This window comes from Caenorhabditis briggsae, assembly GCF_000004555.2.
Source record: "Caenorhabditis briggsae complete genome, chrIV, whole genome shotgun sequence".
Lineage (NCBI taxonomy): Eukaryota > Metazoa > Nematoda > Chromadorea > Rhabditida > Rhabditidae > Caenorhabditis > Caenorhabditis briggsae.
Window position 1 is genome coordinate 9685887 of NC_013487.2, and position 19886 is coordinate 9705772.

General features: G+C 37.7%; 3 protein-coding genes across 3 annotated transcripts in view; 1 reads left to right on the forward strand and 2 right to left on the reverse strand.

Moving 5' to 3' along the window:
• Positions 1–2272: 2272 nt before the first annotated feature.
• Positions 2273–10280, forward strand: Cbr-pxf-1 (the record flags this gene model as incomplete). Its single annotated transcript, XM_045235737.1, has 16 exons — positions 2273–2362; positions 2472–2599; positions 2897–2980; positions 4340–4415; positions 4867–4971; positions 5392–6748; positions 6793–7531; positions 7580–7780; positions 7827–8066; positions 8118–8394; positions 8441–8669; positions 8716–8891; positions 9010–9220; positions 9628–9766; positions 9874–10193; positions 10243–10280. The coding sequence occupies 16 exons, from the start codon at positions 2273–2275 to the stop codon at positions 10278–10280; spliced, it is 4410 nt and encodes a 1469-aa protein (XP_045092386.1).
• Positions 10281–14581: 4301 nt separating this feature from the next.
• On the reverse strand, positions 14582–16786 carry Cbr-pps-1 (the record flags this gene model as incomplete). The annotated part of the gene is made up of 5 exons (XM_045235738.1): positions 14582–14672; positions 14721–14984; positions 15029–16106; positions 16157–16661; positions 16718–16786. 5 exons carry the CDS (start codon positions 16784–16786, stop codon positions 14582–14584), a joined length of 2007 nt encoding a protein of 668 aa, XP_045092387.1.
• A 2067-nt stretch (positions 16787–18853) lies between these two features.
• Cbr-ttr-53 overlaps positions 18854–19886 on the reverse strand; it is a gene marked incomplete at both ends in the record, with an annotated part of 2722 nt that continues 1689 nt past the window's right edge. Inside the window, one exon of the mRNA XM_045235739.1 lies at positions 18854–19006. Coding sequence (XP_045092388.1) covers positions 18854–19006 — 153 coding nt within the window. The remainder of the gene's footprint in view (positions 19007–19886) is intronic.

A 19886-nucleotide genomic window follows, 5' to 3' on the forward strand; every position in this document is an offset into this window, starting at 1 on the left:
CTGTAAATGCTTTGAAATACATTTCGCGACACTCCTGCATTGAATTTCGAGGGCGCCGAAATGCATTTCAATACAGGGTTTCGCTACATGAATAACCCCATAATTTAATTTATAAAAGGTTCTCGAACTATAGTAGTTCTTTAATGGTATTCAAAAATATGTATACAAGAAGATTCGTTGCCCAAGGCCTTCTTTTCTATTTCTTTCTTCTGTAATGATGTTTCAAAAAGTCATAACTTCTTTTTCATCGTAACTGCTTCACATATAGATTTCCGAAATAAGATATTCTGTCGGAACGAAGACAAAGACAGACAAGACTAGTTGTTCACACATTCCTTGTAACTTCTGGTATTCCGGCCAGTTTGGTCATGCTTTTATGGATTTTGGATTTACGATACAATGTTGTTTCCTTTTGAACGTGTCAATTGGGCGTTAAGAGTATGTAACTTTTTCATTTTCATGAATATATGAGTTGTTAGTTTCTTCGGAAAAAGAACTGTAGACATGCACTATTTTTCTGTTCGTGTTGTTAATAATCTTCCAAGTTTGTTTTACCTGCTCAGTCAGAGTTTAAAATCAATTCGGAAATGCAGAAAATTTCTTTAACACTTGCTTTTGATTTTTTTGAAAAGAATGCTCTGCTCTTACAAAGTAAGATTATCACTCTATATAGGGATACCTGAAAATAATGCCCCACGAAGTTCATTCTGATTGCGATGCCCAGAAAACTAGGGTTGCTGTCTAAAACTCGAATAATGTAGATTGAGTTCAACTCTACACATGAATCGGAAATTTTCGTGGTAAACTTTCGTTCATTTATTTTCAGAAAAATTCATTTTAAGGTTTTGCTATTCCTGAAACGCTTCACCGGCGCACCAGCATCTCAGGTGGAAAAATGTCACTATTTAGTTCAGTGACTTTCATATTTTTTTGTGATTATTTTTAAATTACTATGCAACAGCCTGTTCTTCGAGGATAACGTTTTGTTCCGCAAGTTTTTATAAACGAAGAAAAAAAACCATTTTGAGCATCTTCCAACTTCTTTTACCTTCTCCAATCAGTGTACTATTTCGTAGCACTTCCTGCGTCTTGCTTCTCCGTTAGACTCTAAGTTTCCGCCGCATCATCTATTGATTGAATTGCATAGGTTCGGGCACTTTTCCGCACCGTCCCTCTCTCCTTTTTCTCTCCAATTTCTTGCATCCTACACATACAGTCTTATTCGTTTCTTGTCCTCTTCGCCTCTGTGTTGTTCCTAGTCACATTCCTCCAAATGCCCGGCATGTGTGTGCGGTGGCCGCATTCACTATCCGCCCGTTTAATCACCCCACACTTTTGATTCTCTTCACAACTTTCGCATCCTTTTCTTCTCCTTGTTGTGCCTGCATGTTGTTTATTATCAATTAGAAGGACCCCGTGTAGTGATTAGATGTTATCGGCATGCGACTGCATATTATCGCTTTATAATCCAATTGGCAAGTGCCATCCTGCTTCTTGATCAAGTTGGGCGATAGTACTTGGTCATGCCATACATTAATAGAAAGTCTACTCGAAAAAATTGCTGAATTAGTCTTGTCGGAAGATTACTTTGATTTGTTTAGAGAAATTTTTCTCCATAACAGTATTTCAATTTTTGGACTTTATTCTGCCCCGAATTCGCTGATACGTGCGTGTCTAAATTCCTTTTTTCAGGTTTCAAAAATTTTAATATAACCTGCTTTATGTTTTAAATAACCAAAAATATATGAATTCACTGATTGAAATGCTCAATGCTCAAAAAATTCTCAAGCATATTTTTTTGAATTTCGATTTATCCGGTTTAAATTTTGCAAAGCAATCTTTCATAACCTTCCGATTGCACATTTTTAATCATGAAAATGTTATAAAAGTTTTATGCACTAAATGTCTTCATGTCGTATCTTCATTATTATAATCTTAAAAGTAATCTGTAAATCCTTCCATCTCTTGGGGGATAAATATATACATATTCTTCTTCTTCTTCTTCTTTTCTTCTTTCACATAAATAAACACAAAAGAAGACGGAGAAGCGAGCTCCTCCTCTTCCCCATTCACCCCATTACACGCTTATTTATGAGATTATCTGAACGCTCGTCCTCTTTCTCTCACTCTTCAATGTCTTTAAAGTAGGAGACCACATGGCTTTGACATAACGGATATGTATTTTTATCTTGATTTCTGTTATACTTGAATGAATCTAAAGACCCAGTTATTCTTAAATGTTACAAATTTGTCATTTTTACAGGAGAATCAGATGGATCCTCGAAAACCTAGGCAGGATCCAGTAAATGATGCTCGCTTCTACGAATCGCTAATCAAACCACCACATTTAAGAACACCCGATGTCAGTTTTCTTTGTAATTTTAACTTTTCCCCAACTAATCGCATGACACTAATCCATGCAAGTCACTAATAAATAATTTTTTTACACTGAAATGATTATATTTTTATAGGACATCCGTAATGTATATGAGCAACTACGACAGCTTGACACTTTCAGCAATTTGTTTATCGGTCCACTGAAAGCGCTTTGCAAAACAGCTCGCTATGAAAGACACCCCGCACAGTATATTCTCTTTCGGTAAGTTTTTCAAAGTAGAAAGTGTTTTATAATGGACCGAAATATCTGAAAATTTTAATCAGCCGGGAAATTGAAAAAGTTTCAAATTTAAATTTAAAATGTTGGTTTTCACCTAAATAGTCTAGTTTTTCAACACCTGAAAATAAATCAATTTTGTTATGCTGATAAAAGTAAATTTCACAAAATCAAAAGCTAAATTGTTTGAAAAATCCAAATATATACAGGTTTTTTGTCGGAAACAAACAGAGCATGAGTATCTTCCTTTAAAATAATAATAGATCATCAGATCGTTTTCAGAGATGGTGACGTGGCAAGAAGTTGGTACATTTTGCTCTCTGGATCAGTCTTCATTGAAAACCAGATTTACATGCCCTACGGATGGTAAGTATCATTATTATGAAATAAACATTAATATTCATTAAAACAGAAATATATTTTTTTTTTTGATAAAATGAGTCATCATTAGTAGTTGCAAATCAGTACGATTCCTTTATTGCCTTGTTGATTGTGTCGGTCCCCCGCTCCTTAATTCTCCATATTCCTTTCTCTTCACCCATCATTTTTCTGAAGACGATGGTGACGACGACGACACAGAAAAATAATTTCGTACTAGGTCGTAAAATGTGCTTTCGGAATGCTCAGCGACAGAAGAACACCCGGTGTCCTTGCGTGCTCATTTTCTATTCGGTCCCTTCAATATAAACCCATTCTATATGAAATGTAGTGAAAAACGAAGGTGGGCTATTAGGCGGCCATCTGACTAGCTATTCCTCCTTTTCTCGTTTGGTTCTATTTTTTCGTATTTGAATATTATCGTCCTAAAATCATTTCCCGCGATTTGAATGGCGTAGACGTAGATCTCAGAATTTGATAAGAGACATTATCACCTAATGATGATTTTATATGTTCTCACTATTGACACACTTTTATCATATCGTCTTGTTTCTATTTTCCGAAATCGTATATGTTGGCTTGCTTTTTGTAGATATTTCCAAATCCATAATTTAAAAATATTTGTATTCTCCTGTCTTGATTTTCATGCGTTTGTAATTTTTTCATTATCAAAAATTCCTATTTTTCTTTTTTTTTGGAAAAAATAGCTGAAAACTCGACGAAAAGCAGTGAGAATCGAGATAACAAATTCGAAAAATATAAATATTTTAGGTTACGGTAGTTGTCGTTGTAGGACATTCGGCCACGGCCAACGGCTTTTCTCTTCCACAGCTATCTCATTATTGTAAACGAGAGTTAAAAGGATTATGATATATGTCGTTTTCCTTTCTACACTTTCTGAATGACGAATTATTTCTCGAATCTCATTTTTTCCTTTTTTATGTTCTTTCCTCCTGTTGACATGAATATCAATCATCATGTGAGGACGTTTTATAGAGATGATGAACGGCTGGAGAAAAAAGAGCAAAGTGGAAAGCGGGGATAGACTGTTTGCACTCGAAATCCTCTTGTTCTTCTCTCGTCTTCCCTCGGGAGAGAGAGTTCTCTTATTCTTCCATTCTTCCTCCGTTTTGTCCATTTTGTGTGGTCAACACCCTTTTTCTTTAGCTTTTTTCTGAATTGATGTGTTTTTTTTTGCTGACTTCTCGCATTTTTTTACCCGAGATTTTATTTTTTTTCTTTTGTACATAGGACTTGAAAGTATCGGGTTACTTATTTCCGTTACCGAGACAACATTAAAAAAACAATAGATCTTTCATGAAAAGGCAATGAACATTTGAATTGCAGTTTTGGCAAACGAAACGGACAAAACCATCGACGGACTCACAATTGCCTGCTGTTACAGGAATCTGAAATGATTGTGGCGAGTTCTTTTTTCAAAATAATATTTCATGGGCAATATCTCATGGTCTTCTATCATAACTCTTAATTCAAATCTGCAACAGATGTTTGGAGACATCTGTCTCTGCGCTCCTAAAATTTCCTAGATAACTTGCTTGTTCTTACAATTTTAAAATGATTATCGCATTCAAATTAGTTCAATTTCTGAATCAACGATCGTGTTACTTCAAAGTCCAAAAGAAACTCTTGCTAAAGATTATTCAATTTTGGGAGAATCTTCATTTTGTGTTGTGCGAAGCGTACTTGTGGCACCCTTCCGAACAAATTTGATTGACCCTCATCTTCATCTCTTTTCACATCTGCTGGGCACTCGAATGTGTTGTTCCGAAAATGTAGAAGTGTGAAAAGGCTTTTGGGAAAATGTATACTACGAAGTTCAAGGGTTCTCATAATCAGAATAGCTTAAATTTCAGATCGATTATCCGACGGAATCTCAATCAAATCGAATGTCCCCACGAACACATCCACGTGTGATTTCTACTGGAGAGCCAGTTCATCAGCAAACCCCCAGAAAATCGGTAGGTTTTATTCCATATGAAGAATCATCGAGTTCCTTGGCTTTGGCCGTATATCAGAAACATACCAAAAACCATTGCGTGTTGCGAAGCCATGTTTCATTAGTTTTTCGTTCCTTCTCGCTCGTCTTTTTCATCTAATTCCCAATTCCTCTTCATTTCTTTCTCTGTGTTTTTCCATTTATGTTTGCCATTTCTGACTCATTTTCAATGGCATTTCTCATTTTTCATTTCATTTCTCTGGTATTCTTCAAGAATTCTTAGTGCTCTTGGGGTTATCGAAAAATCGTCCCGTAATTCTACTTACAGCTTGCAAAATTGTAGGTTGAAGCACTTATAACGCGTCACCAGTTGCCTCTGAAAATGCTCCCTGTCATTCTGTCTCATAAACATAAACTCTTTTGAACTATGTCAATTTTACAGGCTCCGAACATGTCACTGGATTCAATTGCAATGCCACCACCTCCAGTACCTCCTCGCCCTCTTCGACTTCCCCCGACAGCTGCAAAAGGTCCCGCTCCTCTGCCTCCACGTGGACTTCCAAGAACATATCCATTGGATTTCCCAGTCGATATTCCTACAACATCCTCTTCTTCTTCTACTGCATCATATAATGATCAGCATAGAAGTCAGGTTTATCTCAATGGACTATCTGCTGATGATGATACACTCGTCCGAGTGAAACATCGAAGAGAAAAGAGTAACTCAGTTGGAGGACCTGGTCAGAATGGTATATCTGCTGCTAGAAGACTGCGAGGTCGCAGCACAGCGTCCTCAACAACGACGGAAGGGGAAACAGCATCAAACGAAGGTGCGGATTCAGATGAAGAAGAGGGAAGCATGCCATCACAAGAATCCAGTAACGGTGGATTCATAGATCTGCGCGATTCCGTGAGGGAGTGTCTTGAAAAAGAACCTTCCGAACGAAACTCCGAAGATCTTGCGGTCCTCCTTGATTTTATGCAACACATGTCTGCATTCGCAGCACTCCCAATGTCTATCAAACGGCAATTATGTCTAAAAATGGTTTTCGCGGTAGTCAACGATGCTGGAACACCAGTACTCAAACACAATGAACCGTTAGATTCGTGGTCAGTGATAGTGAATGGATGCGTAGAAGTGGTGAGACCGAATGGAGAAAGAGTGGAATACAAGTTAGGAGATTCTTTTGGTGCGGAGCCAACAACAGCTACACAGCATCATGTTGGAGAAATGCGTACTCTCGTAGATGACTGTGAATTCGTTTTGGTTGAACATCGGGATTTCTGCGCTATCATGTCGACGATCGGAGAGCACATTGAAAAGGATCGTGATGGAATAACTGGAGAAGTTTTACAAGAAATAGAGAAACGAACAATTGGATCACAGAGTGGACAAGTGCTGATTAAAGGAAAGCCAGACAAACTGATACAACATTTGGTAGATGACCGTGAACACAATGTTGATCCTCATTATGTCGACGATTTCTTATTGACTTATCGAGTTTTCATCCGGGATCCAACAACGATTTTTGAGAAGCTGATGCTGTGGTTTGCGGAATCCGTGTACAGAGACAAAGTGGCACGTCTTGTTTTGCTATGGGTCAACAATCACTTCAATGATTTCGAGACGAATGACGAGATGTGGAACTTATTAGAAAGATTTGAAGGTGCACTAGAAAGAGACGGAATGCATTCTCAACTTTCTTTACTGAACATTGCATGTTCTGTAAAAGCAAAACCTCGACAAGTAGTATTGACTAGGAAGAAAGATGATCGAATGATGATGAGATTAGTTGGAGGTAAGCTTTGTTGCCTTTTTTCTTATTTCATTTTTTTAAATCAGGTCAAGAAACGGGTAACTCTGTATTTGTTGCTGAAGTATATCCGGAGACGAGTGCTGCAAGAGAAGGTGTTAAACGAGCGGATGAGATGCTTGAAATCAATCAACAGTCTGCCAAGTATTTGTCTGGAAAGAAGGCCGAAGATCTTCTGACTGGGTCATTGTCCCTGACGCTGATGCTTAAAAACAATGTACTTGGGTACAAAGAGACTATTGGAAAGATTGAGCACAACAAACCGAAGAATGGAACTGCACGATCTGCAGCTGGAATACCTATGGTCATTCCTGTTCACAAGACTTCGATTTCCGGAAAGAAGTCGTCAACAAGCAGTAGTAAATCTGGAATGATGGAAAAATTGATGACGATTCTCAAATCGTCGAAAGAAGATTCTATGGATTTCACAGATGAAGCACGGATATCCTCAACTGATCTTCGGCCGAGTCGTTCAAATCCAGACATCACCAGCATTTCTCAGTATTACGGACCAGTTCGAAGTGAATGTCCTGAGCATGTACTGAAGATCTATCGAAACGATCAGACATTCAAATATCTACCCGTTTATAAAGAGACGTCTGCTCAGAATGTTGTGCAACTAGCACTCCAAGAATTCAATATGACAGCTGAAGGAAGTCCGGAATGGTCGTTATGCGAGTGTACTGTAACTATCGATGGAGTTATCAAGCAGAGACGATTACCACCACAAATGGAGAATTTAGCAGAGAGAATAGCTTTAAATTCAAGGTTCGTCATTATTTTTTACTAATATTTCTTAACGTGTATTTTTTTCAGATATTACCTGAAGAGTAATAGCCGATCTGAACCTCTGGTACCCGACGAGCTTGCTCCAGAATTGCTGAAAGAAGCCCAAACACAACTCTTGAATTTAAATGCTCAAGTGATTGCTGCTCAATTGACGCTTCAAGATTTCTCCGTTTTCTCCGCCATCGAACCGACTGAATTTATAGACAACTTGTTCAAACTGGATTCAAAGTACAGTCAGACAATTTTTAATTTTGTATACAAATTCCATTTTCAGATATGGCTCTCCAAAGCTTGAAGAGTTTGAGCAACTTTTCAATCGGGAGATGTGGTGGGTGGCGACAGAAATATGTTCCGAACGTCATGTGCAGAAGCGTGCGAAGCTGATCAAAAAGTTCATAAAGGTGGCGAGATACTGTCGAGATTTGAGAAATTTCAACTCAATGTTTGCTATAATGAGTGGTCTTGATAAGCCGGCTGTTCGACGGTTACACTCTAGTTGGGAACGCGTTTCCAGGTAGGATAATTTTCCAATATCATCAACAGTCTATAAATTGGGTATTTTCAGCAAATACACTCGTATGCTAGAAGAAATTCATCAACTAGTAGATCCATCTCGCAACATGTCAAAATATCGACAACATCTTGCTGAAGTTGCTCAAGAGCCTCCGGTGGTTCCAATCTATCCTGTGATCAAAAAAGACCTCACATTTGCTCATGATGGAAATCCTACGTATTCTGAGAAACTTGTCAATTTCGAGAAACTTCGACTGATAGCCAAGTCAATTCGAGGAGTCATGAAACTTAGTAGTGCCCCTTATGAGATTGCGAGTATGGCAGAAAGAGTACGGTCGATACCTCTCAAAAAGTGTAATTTTGCAAATATTTCAGAGTGGTGGTATTGTGATTGACGCTCTCCTTCACATGAATTCGTTCGAGAATTCCAATGTTGCAACAATGAGAAAAGGGATAAGTGGGAAACAAAATCAACCGAGAAAGAAGGTTTATGAGCAAGCTCTAATGGTACGCAAGGTGAAATCCTATTTGGAAGGATTACATGTAGTGGATAACGAAATGGAGTTGGATGCAATGAGCTATGACATTGAACCACAAGTTCAGAGTATGTTTTATCAATTTCCTTTTGTAATGAACCAAATTCATTTCAGCTGCTCACCGTGGCATGGGATCATCATCTACTGCCAACATTCGTCGTGTTCCATCGCCAACGCCATCTTCTCTTTCCTCTCAATCCACAGGTTCAGCTGATCAGTCTTCTCGGCAACGTCTCCTTTTCAATGGAAATGGATCGATTTCATCGGCAGGTGGAGGAGCCAAGTTTGGCGTGGAATCTCCACAAGCCGTGCAGAAAATGCTTGCGCTGGTACAGAATTCGAAAGTAAAAGGTATGCAATAAGATCTCCATATGACAGTTTCTGTTCTTCTGACTCCTCTGTCGTCAGCTTCTCCACCTTCTCCCCCTATCTGTCATTGTCTGTTTCACCTTTTCAGGTGCTCCACCTCCTGTCACCTCTCCTTCCACGTCAGCACGATCCTCTCTACAGCGGAATATGCCTCGTGTTACTGGTCGACAAGCCACTTCATCAACGCCGGCCCAGGGTCCCGTCCAGTTGAATGAAGAAACGTCTACAGTAACCACATACTATCAGTCAGGTATCAAATATATCGTTTTTTTCATCTCTCAATGTTTCAATGTCATTGTTTTTTTTCTTTTCTGTATAAAATTGTCGTGTAGAGTGTAGTGCATTTCCAGACGTTCTCATCTAAAACACCTCCTTCTTGCCACGCCATCTCGTCAACTACTTCCATCACGTCTTCAATCCCGGTGCGCACCCTGTTCAAACAACTTCTACCAACCCATTCTTCTTTCCTTTTGTTACCACTTCTCTTCTCCCCCCGGATGTTGTAAACTCGTCGTGTATTTTCCTAATCAGGTTTCAAATTTTGAATTTTTAAACTACTAACTTGGATGCTCTTTTGAATCTAAAGAGTGTTCGTTTTCGACCAGAATATTTCTAACCATATAACTGTCTTTCTCTTCTTTATTTTCTATTTTCTAGACAACGGGCGTCGGCAACGATCTGGATCCGAGGGACGGTTTGATAATATCCCATCGTCAACCTTCTATCTAACTCCCGGTGGGGTCACTGTTTCTCCAAGACAATCATTGTCTGTTGTTATACCGACACATCCTCATGGGTGAGTTTTTAGAAGGGTTTGCCTGTTGTATGTTTTTGGGAACTATGGGAAACTATTTTATTTGGTGATTCCTTCTGATTCTTGTTTTAAAAGACGGTCTTTTCCAGACACTCTACAACATCACCGCGCCGTCGTTCGCGGTCACCGGCCTCTTCTGGCGGCTCTTCCCTCTCCACCATTGCCTCAATCGCCGCTACCTCCATGGCAGCCGCACCTTCGGCCTTCGTCTCCGGACCTTACCACCACCACCAGACAGTCCGTGGACACGTGATTGGCCATCGTCCGATGCCCATCGTCACCAGCGGATCTGCTACACTACCAAGCCACGTGTCACCACGAGGTCTTCCACCCAAATCTCGACCAACGATTCTTCCCGGATCATCACACGCCACTTCTTCCTCGTCTCGAATGGGAACTATTAAAGAAGGTTTGAAAGAACGACTCCTAGAATATTTTCATAATCTAATATTTTACAGCCACATTCCTGACATCGGAGCAAGTATCGCGAGTGTAATAGTTTTATTTTCCATGTGCCACTTGAAACGGTTGTTGTAATATGGGTTCCTTTCATATCATTTCTGTTAATTCCCCCAATTGTGTATGTTTTATATTTCTATTTGCTCCCTTGATTTTTCCACCGAATATGTACAATTTCAGTTCCAACTTGCCATATTTTTTTAATAGCTATTTTGTTTTGTCTGGCTGTGATCTACTTATTGCTTGTTGTTCATTAACCTCTCGTTCATAAATATGAAAGATGTGATATATAAAGTTAAATGCAATTATCTGCTGATCTGAAACATTTGTATGAAATGGCCATATGCCAATCGAAAGCTGGGGAACCGAATTGGTGTGTTCAGCTTTAGTTCTCGGGCTTCGAACATCATTCGGATTGAATTAGTATTAAAAAATATTCTCGACGAGATTACGCAGAGCATGAGTTATATGCGAACACATAAATCAAAAGGGACCAAAGCAAATAAGCTAAAAGAAGCATTCCGGTTAACAAAAATCACTCTTTAATGGATGTTTTTTCTTTTCTTCTTCCACATTCGCTATACTCACATTTTTATTTCCTTGTTGAAAAAATTTTAATTCCGCTCATTTCTGTTATGAATCGATTCTCTGGTTTCAATTTCTGTTATAAAAAGAATGATTTTAACGTTTTTGTAAATGTTAAAAGTTTTTTGAAATTTCTTTTAAAAACCTGAAATTCTGAAAAATTTGTTCTCAAAAATAAAAATGTTCAAAATTTTTGAATCTCTATTTTTCTGATTTTTTATGTAAAAAAATTAAAAATAGAAGTTTCAGAAACATTTCAGGTTTTCAAAAAAAATCGCGAGCTTTTCAGTTTTTCAAAATTTTCAGTATCTGAAATTTCTGCGTTTTTGAATGTCAGATTTCAACATTCAAACTTCAGAATTTTCGAAATTTTTTTATATTCTAAAACTTCCGATTTTTTCGAAATTTCAGAATATTGGGATTCTAAAAAACTTAAATCTAAACATTTGAATTTAAGATCTTCGAAATTGCTGAAATTCAAATTTTCGAATTTTCTAATAATTCATAAAGATACATGTTTAAATGTTCTAAAATTTTAAATATTTAATTTTTAAAAAACGCAATTTTTGAAATTTTCAGATACCTTTTTATTCATTTTTAGATGTTCAAAATTCTGCATTTGAGATTTTTGGTATTCTGAGAAAGAACTTAAAAATTCACAATCTAAATTTCAGAATTTTCAAAATTTCCTGAAACTAATTTTTCAGAATTCCTTGGAAGTAAAAAAGTTTTTGAAAAATTTTCGAATTTCGAAGAAATTAACACATTCAGATATAATTGCGGTTTTTTCAGTACCGTAATCATGCCATGCAAAGAAAAACAAATTTATTAAGGTCAACATTCCAGTGAAATCTTTTTTCCAATATTAAATGTTTTCCAAATGAACAATGCCACTGAACGGCTAACCAACCAGATGAGAATAATACAGATGATTAAATGATTCATAATGGATCTTCTTCCCTCCAACTGCTCGAATTCCATGTTCCAATGTTTCAGCCAGTTCAGGTAAGTGTTCGTAATTTCAAATCAACACTGATAACTATGTAGGTCAGGTTGATGTTAACCCTTGCTGATCCAATACCAACTTTAAACTCTTATTCATAGTTCATGAGTACAGCCAGGAAAGAAGCAACAACGCGATTGACCAGGCTCTCCTGTCAATTCAACGTTTACTTCAAAACAAGGCTCAATACAACTGCCGAACCAGGGCTCAGCTCGTAGCAAGGCACAAGAAACGTGACTTGCTGCGACAATGTACGATCATATTGTCAGTTGTATCGTACCAATTAGAAGCATCCATCAAATTAACTGAACCCTACAGTCTACCTGTCGCTGTCATCATCACATACGCTCTCTACTTAAAAAGTATAAACCAGAGCCAAGCAGTGATTAGATCAACATGAGTCCCTATTCAAAACTCAATCAACCCTTCGTCAGCCCGAAGACGATTATGGTCCTTGTTCATAAACTTGTGAAGAACCAGGAAAGAAGCAACAAACAAGATTGATCAAACCCTTGTAGCGTCAACCTGACGTCTTCATCAAAACAAAACAAGGCTCATTACAACTGAAGAACCAGGACTCAGCTCGAAGCAAGGCACAGAAAAAAAGTGACTTGCTACGACAATGTGCGCACATATTGTCCAGTCACATTGAATCTGCATGATGCAGACATCAGATCAACCAGGTCTTGTCTACCTCTTGTTGTACATCAACACATACGTCACCAATCATCAAGCATATGAACCAGGACGAATCATTTTCTAGGCTCACAGTGAGTTGTAGTCCATTAACTCGTTACCGTTTATTATCCTCGCTCAGTGTAGTCCAGTACAGCCAGGAAAGAAGCAAAACGCGATGGACCAGGCTCTTATGTCAATCTGAAAGTTACATCAAAAAAGGTGTCAATACAACTGCCGAACCAGGACTCAGCTCGCAGCAAGGCACAAGAAATGTGACTTGCTGCGAAAATGTACGCACATATTGCCAGTTGTATCGTACCAATTAGAAGCAGCCATGAAATTAACTGAACCCTACAGTCTACCTGTTGCTGTCATCATCACATACGCTCTCTACTCAAAAAGAATAAACTTGGATGAAACGATAAATAGCTAATTGGGCTATTCAGTCTACACCTAATTCTACAAACTCAAAAACTGAACTTCTGGCTGGAACGATCTGCTCAACGGCTGTTGTTGGAAGTCGATTGGAATGCCGATAAGATTCAGACGTAGATGAAACTTCGAGTGTGAAAAAAAATCGAGTTGGAGAGTCATCCGTGTGGCATACGTGGAAATAGGTGAGAAAATTATTGAGCTCGAGGTCACGCGTTTTTCTCAAATAAATACTTATTTTCACGTGAAAGAAGCTCTATGAATTATGTATTCGAAACGTACGCGTGATGACCTAAAAACGCAAAAATTGAAAAAATAAATCCATTCCTACGGAAATTCTAGTCTTCCGTTTTTGGACATTTATTTGGAAAACGGAAGACAACAGACGGAAATAAAAGTTTTTTCTTCAGAAGGCATAGAACGGAAGACGGAACGAAAAAAACCACGGAAGACGGAAAGCGGAAGACTGAATTTCGCTCAAAATTGAGAGCTACTGAAAACGAGTACAACGAAGAAGTCAGAATTAGAAGAGGAAAAACAAATGTCGATGACAAACGCGCGCACAAAAATAGAAATAGTGGATTCCCAAAAAAAAACAATCAAGTTCACGAAGTCTTTTCAACTGCCATAGAACCGATCACGAATGCTCCTTGAGCATATTGACTTGTTGCTCCAGGACATCCGAAAGCTGAAATTTCGAAAATAACTTTTGAATTGAATTTTTTTTGTTACCTCATTTTTATTACCGATTTTCGAAACTTGAAGTGCAACAAACAACTGTTTACGAGCGTTCTAAATTCTTTTAATAGCTAATTTTTCAGAACTTGTGAACTTCTGTTAAAATTTATTGAAAACTGGAATTTTAGAGTTATAAGGAGGGAAAAAATAACAATATATCTCAATTTTGGTGGTCGGAAAAAAAAGATTCAAATATTGGCATTTTAACATTTTCATTCATTAATTTTAAAAAATTCGTGCTAGAAAATGTTCCTAGATTTTTACTCAGGAAATATGCTTTTTTTTGGGAAAACGGAAAAAGGTCTGTTAATTTTTAAACTTTGCTAATATCCTCACCTTTAATTCTGCTCTGCTATCTCGATCCTTTGAAGTCACCGATCCTGGAAGTTGTCGTCGACGTCCTATGTCTTATGAAACGGGGGCTTCGCAATACTGGAAAATCCTGGAACTTGAACGTTGCAACGAAGTACTGATTCTTTCTGAATTCTTTTGGATCCTAGACTTGCCCTCATTTTGGAAAGGTCTTCACGGAGGTCATTCATTCTCTACAGTAATCGCTTTCAATTTCAATTTTATTTTTCCTACTGTAATCTTTTTTATTTTGATTATTTTCCCCTACAGTCATCCTTTTCATTTTCGAATATTTTCCCTACAGTAATCCTTTTCACTTTTCATGTTTTTAACATTAATCCTTCTAATTATTGAATACTTTTATATTTTAGCTGTAATCATTCTTTTAAGTAAATTTGATATCCTCTCTTCTGTATAAAAGATATGTAATTATTTATTTGTATGGAATTTGTGTTGATCGGAATTATGATCATGACATAGATTAGTATATTCACAGAAAATTGAATTAGTAATTTAGTATTTCTCAAAAGCTCTGCTGTACAATTGATTGCTCAGTTTGAATTTTGAAGTGATTTGTAGTAGCTAGCCAGAACTTCCCATGCTGTCGGTGCCATAAATCCATCTGGAGGCGTTTCACCGCTTCTGAAGAATTGAGATTTTCAAGTTTCCTAATCATATTCTGAAGTCTACCTAGCCAATCCACGCATCTTAGTTCCACTGATATTTTCGAAATCCTCTTTTCTGGATGGATCGAAAAATGTCATTTTCTTGGATGTTTTATCGTATGCTGCAACTCGGAATGGAAGAATGTGAAGAGCCGAAAGTCCTGGAGCCATTGATAGAACCTTAGCTCCATGTGTAGTTTCGTAAAGAGCATCTGGACTTCCTGGTTTCTGAATACCAGCTGGATCACGGCCAACAATGTAATGTTGGATTCCAGCGGCGATGCGAGACCTAAATTTTATTTATGGGAGGATGCTTCTGGTTAAAATTCTTACCGTGCATGCCATTGAACTTCTGTTGGTCCTGCATACATCATAGGAGACGGGAAGATGGAGAGAACAGTCCATTCTGAATCGAGAACTCTTTCAGCAATCACAGCCTCGTGTTGTTTTATTCTAACATCTAATGGAACATCATCATCTTTTGTCCATCCTCCCAACGGATGCAATAGAAGAATTGGATTCTTATGTTTGGCGAGAAGCTTCTCACGAGTATCTCTCATCAAGAGAGCGTGCCCGTTATGAATTGGATTCCGAAGTTGGAATGCGAAAACTGCATCAGCGTTCTTCTCTTGGAATATTGCACGGAGTTCGTTTGGAGTCTTACGGTACTTGTCGAGTCCATCGTTGAATTGAATTTTCTGAACTACTGCCACGTCTCCACCCAACAACCAATTTCCAGATTCCAGAACTTGTGCAACAGCTGGATGGCGTGGATCATTGGTACCGAACTGTCTGCAGACACGCTCGTCTTTACGATGCTCGAAAATTTCAGGATCCGAAAGAATTGCAAAGATTTGACCGTTATATTTCAATGCAATTCTTTTGACACCATCCAAAGAAGCTTTGATTTCATCGGAGATTGGGAGAACGATAGGAATCGACTGATTAATTTCCTCCATCAACGGCCACGAATCTTCCTTTCCATCATCTTTTTCTCCAACGAATGCCACCTTGTTCTTCAAATCGAGTAGTTGACCAAAGTGCATACATTGAAGATATTGTCTCTCCCGCATGAATCCTGTCAACGGGGTTGCCCATCCTTCGGCAAGAACTTGAAGCCATTGCAAATCGACTTTCGACAGCTCCACAAATTTCATATCCTGGCTCTCTTTTAGCAGCTCAGCAACAGCCAAATCGTCATTTACAAAGAGTTCTCGGACAGGTGGAACTTCTGGGATCTGCTCAGGAAGCAATCCAACCGACTCAAGATAATCCAGCACTTTCTGAACACATTCTTGGACTCCGTCCTTTCCAGCATCCAAGACTATTTCAGCATTCTCTGGTGGCTCATAGGCACTATCGATTCCAGTGAATCCGCGGATCTGGCCAGCCCGTGCTTTTTTGTACAATTCTGAAACTTTGAAAAAATGCTTTGAAACGTATTGATTGACTAAAACTAACGTTTTGGGTCTCTCTGCTCACAAACTTCGAGACTTGTATTCACATGAACCTCGATGTATTTCACGTTCTCCGATTCGTGAATCTTCCGTGCGTCGAGACGATCTTCTTGAAATGGTGAGATGAATGCAGCGAGGCAGATCATTCCAGAATCTGCGAACAATTTGGCAACCTCGGCCACACGACGAATGTTTTCCTGACGATCTTCTTTGGAAAATCCAAGATTTTTACACAATCCATGACGAATGTTATCTCCATCTAGTCCGTAACACGGGATTCCCAACTGAAAATTGTCACAACTATTGAATTCTGTAAAGATCCTATCGGTTACCTTATTGAGAGTACGCTCCAATGCAAACGAGATTGTGGTTTTCCCAGCGCCAGAGAGTCCTGTGAACCAGATGGTGCATCCACGAAAACCTTCATGTTTTCCAACAGCAGCAGCTCGCTCCTCCCGGCTAATCGTGTGCTCCTGGTAGGTGATGTTAGTTGATTGTCCAGAGAGACTCTGAAAAAATTAGAATTCAGATTTTAAAAAATAGAAAAAATAGCATTAAAACTTACAGAATATCTCGGTTTCTTGAGAATTGGCATCGTGTCGCCTTCGTTATTCTCATCCCGTTGAGTGAGCATTTTTATACTGGTTGGCATCAGTCTATAATTACGAATAAAATGGTGGAGCATGTGAGAAAGTGTGGGCAGTTAATTGAGAGTTAACATGGAAATGAAGTAGGCAGAAATCGGTGATCAGTGAGCAGTTTTTAAGTTAGTAAATATGCGAATTCCGGTATGAAACTACTAATTTTTGATAGCTAGGCTTATTGAAATCGCTGCAAAATGCGTGGGATTCTGAAGATGTTTACTGGAAGTATAAACTTAAGCTAAGAATCGTTGATCACATTCTATTTCTGCAAAATCAGACAAAGCTTTTATTTAAGCATGAGATCTCTGATTACTGTAGCTCCGTAGTTATACTGTACGACCTCTAATAGAAAGGCTCCACTACTGTCAACTTATTGTCGCCCCTTGGTATCTTGTGAAAGATAACAAATATTATCTAGATTTTTAGCTGGAACTAATATAAATTAGGTCAAAGTTGCTACCGTGGGAGTGTTTCAATTACTGTAAACACTCTAATAGAAGGTCACTCAAAATGCCAAGTTTCAGCCGATATATCTCGGTTCCTCTGAAAGATATCAAAAAGTGGTCAAGTGACAAAATGTTTTCCATAATATCACAATTGTTTTGCCAATTGACTACTTTTTGATATCTTTTACAGGAGCTGAGATATATGGGCTCGAAGTTAACAGTCTGTGTGGCGTTCTATTATTTACGGTTTTTAAAAATGTATTGAAATTTGAAAAATAGGTCCAAATGAGGCAACATGAAGGAAGCTATTAATTCATCCATCTGGTTTCTGGACAATTTTTAAAACGCAACAACGGCCGGAAGATCAAGCGCATAATTCTTTTTATAGTTCTCTATCTGTCTATCGTATCCGATTTTTTCGCTGCCAATCTAAATTCGAATCCCTTGCGTTTTTAGATAAGATGAACGTGCCGAAGCAAATTACGATTAAAAAACAATAAAGACGAGAAATAAAACAAGGTAGCAGTTTCAGATGCGTATGGTTTCAAAGACTCGAAAAAAATAATGGAAGCTCAACAAACAATATCCCAAAATATATTGAATCAAGAGGGGGAAGGGGGAAGAACCGAATCAAAAATGAATTGAAAATCTATTGGGATCTGTTTCTATGTTTCTCTGTATTCTCTTCTCATCAAAAAGGCTACAAACCAACACCCTGGCGGCTAATCCGGATTTTCGAAAGTGTTCTTCATCTCTCAATTTGGCACTGATCTTTTTCTACTTTTTTGAGGCATTCGATTCGCAGAGGGACGGTCTCAATTGGTCATAAGTCGTACGTGTGGGCAATATGAACTTGGATCTCATTTTTTGTGCTCAATGCTGATGCAGTTAATTTGGCAAACTATTTTAAAATCTAGTTCCTTGTCTTGTACTATGCGAACGCAATAATTGTTAGAAGCAAAGAATGTATACTGTATACACTTTGAGGCCATATATCTCGGTCTCTTAAAGATATCAAAAAGTAGTCAACTGACAAAATATTTTTGATATTACGATAAATATTTTGTCAGTTGACTCTTTCTGGAATCTTTTACAAGAATCGAGATATATAGGCTCCAAGGTGGCAGTTCAGCCTTCTATTTGAGTTTTTCGGTCTTGCTATTTTAAAATCTATTTCCTTGTATACTATTCGTATACTATTCAAGCGCATTAATTGTTAGAAGCAAAGAAGCAAAATGTATACTTTTCCCAAAAAAACCATATACAAATACTGGCGTCAAGTGGTTAGTAGATAGATGTTACTTTGGTTAAATACCAAACAAAGCTGAACTGAAAAGAAAAATCGAAATTTAAAAAATCGAAAATGTTATGCAAGAGAGCAACGAAATCACAAAAAGTAGAAAGGCAAGAGACAAAGAATGGTTGAAGATGGAACGATTTACAGTGAGAATTTAGGGGAATAGTTTCATAATTCCAACTGTACAAATAGAGATGGAAGATATGGAGATGGTAAGATATGGAGATGATGGAAAGTCAAACAAGATTTGAATTTTTAGATCCGATTTGGGAATGAATAGTAATGAATGGCAAAGTATGGGGGGATAAAATAAATTATTGAGTAGGATCAGTTTTTTGGGTGGTTTTGGTTCCACGCGTCTCTTTGTCTAAAACGATTGTTCCGATGTCGTAGGTGTTTGGAACGAAGGTGCTGAATTCTGGGAGTTGGAAGATGTCTCCTTTTTCGCTGTTACAGTAGTGACGGATCTAAAATCAAAATTGTTGAGGGTTAAAAATTCTGAAATTTAAGAAACTCTGAATAAACTTTAGTATAATTAATGTAATTCCTACTTGTAAATTAGTCACTGACGACTCTTCGCGGGCCTTGTCATAGTTTCTTTTAGAATTAATATTTTTGGACATACTAAATCAGATATGATAGAACTCAACGATTATTACAAAATGATGCTATTATATTAACTTTATCTTGTCTATTAAAAAATCGGAGACGAAACGGGCCGAAAAAACAGGCTGGGCCCGGCCCGGAACCGAATCAGAAACTTTATGGTTTATAACTTTGTTCATAGGCAAGGTACAGCTTTTTGAATAATATTCTGTGTAGCACTCGTCAAGTTCTATCATATAAGAACAAAAATATTACAAATTTTTTCAAATCGTTGATTTTTTTGAAAAAAAATATACAATTCTGTGGCAATTAGACAGATCTCACTACTAAAAATATAGAAAAGTGTCAACTGTGTTGAATTTCGATGAGAAAAGCAGAGATGTCGGAATCTCGTTAATTCTACGTTCATTACGATTTTTACTTATTTCTTATTAATTTATACATGTTCACGTGAAAATTATTTATTTAGATCATCAACTATAAAAGAAAAAAGACAAATTATCAAAAAAAAAACAGAAATGAAGTAACTTCTTTTCTGGGTTGAAAGAAAAGACACGTAAAAAGACAGAAAAGAAGCAACTTCATTTCTGTGTTTCTCTCAGTGAGAAAAATAGATCGAATAATTCCTGATTGAAACGTGAACTTTAACTACTCAGAATTAAAGCTGCTTTGAACGTGGAGTTGAATCAGAAAATCAAGAAGGCGAATTTTAGTGGGGAGCTGAAGTGATGGCGATTTTTA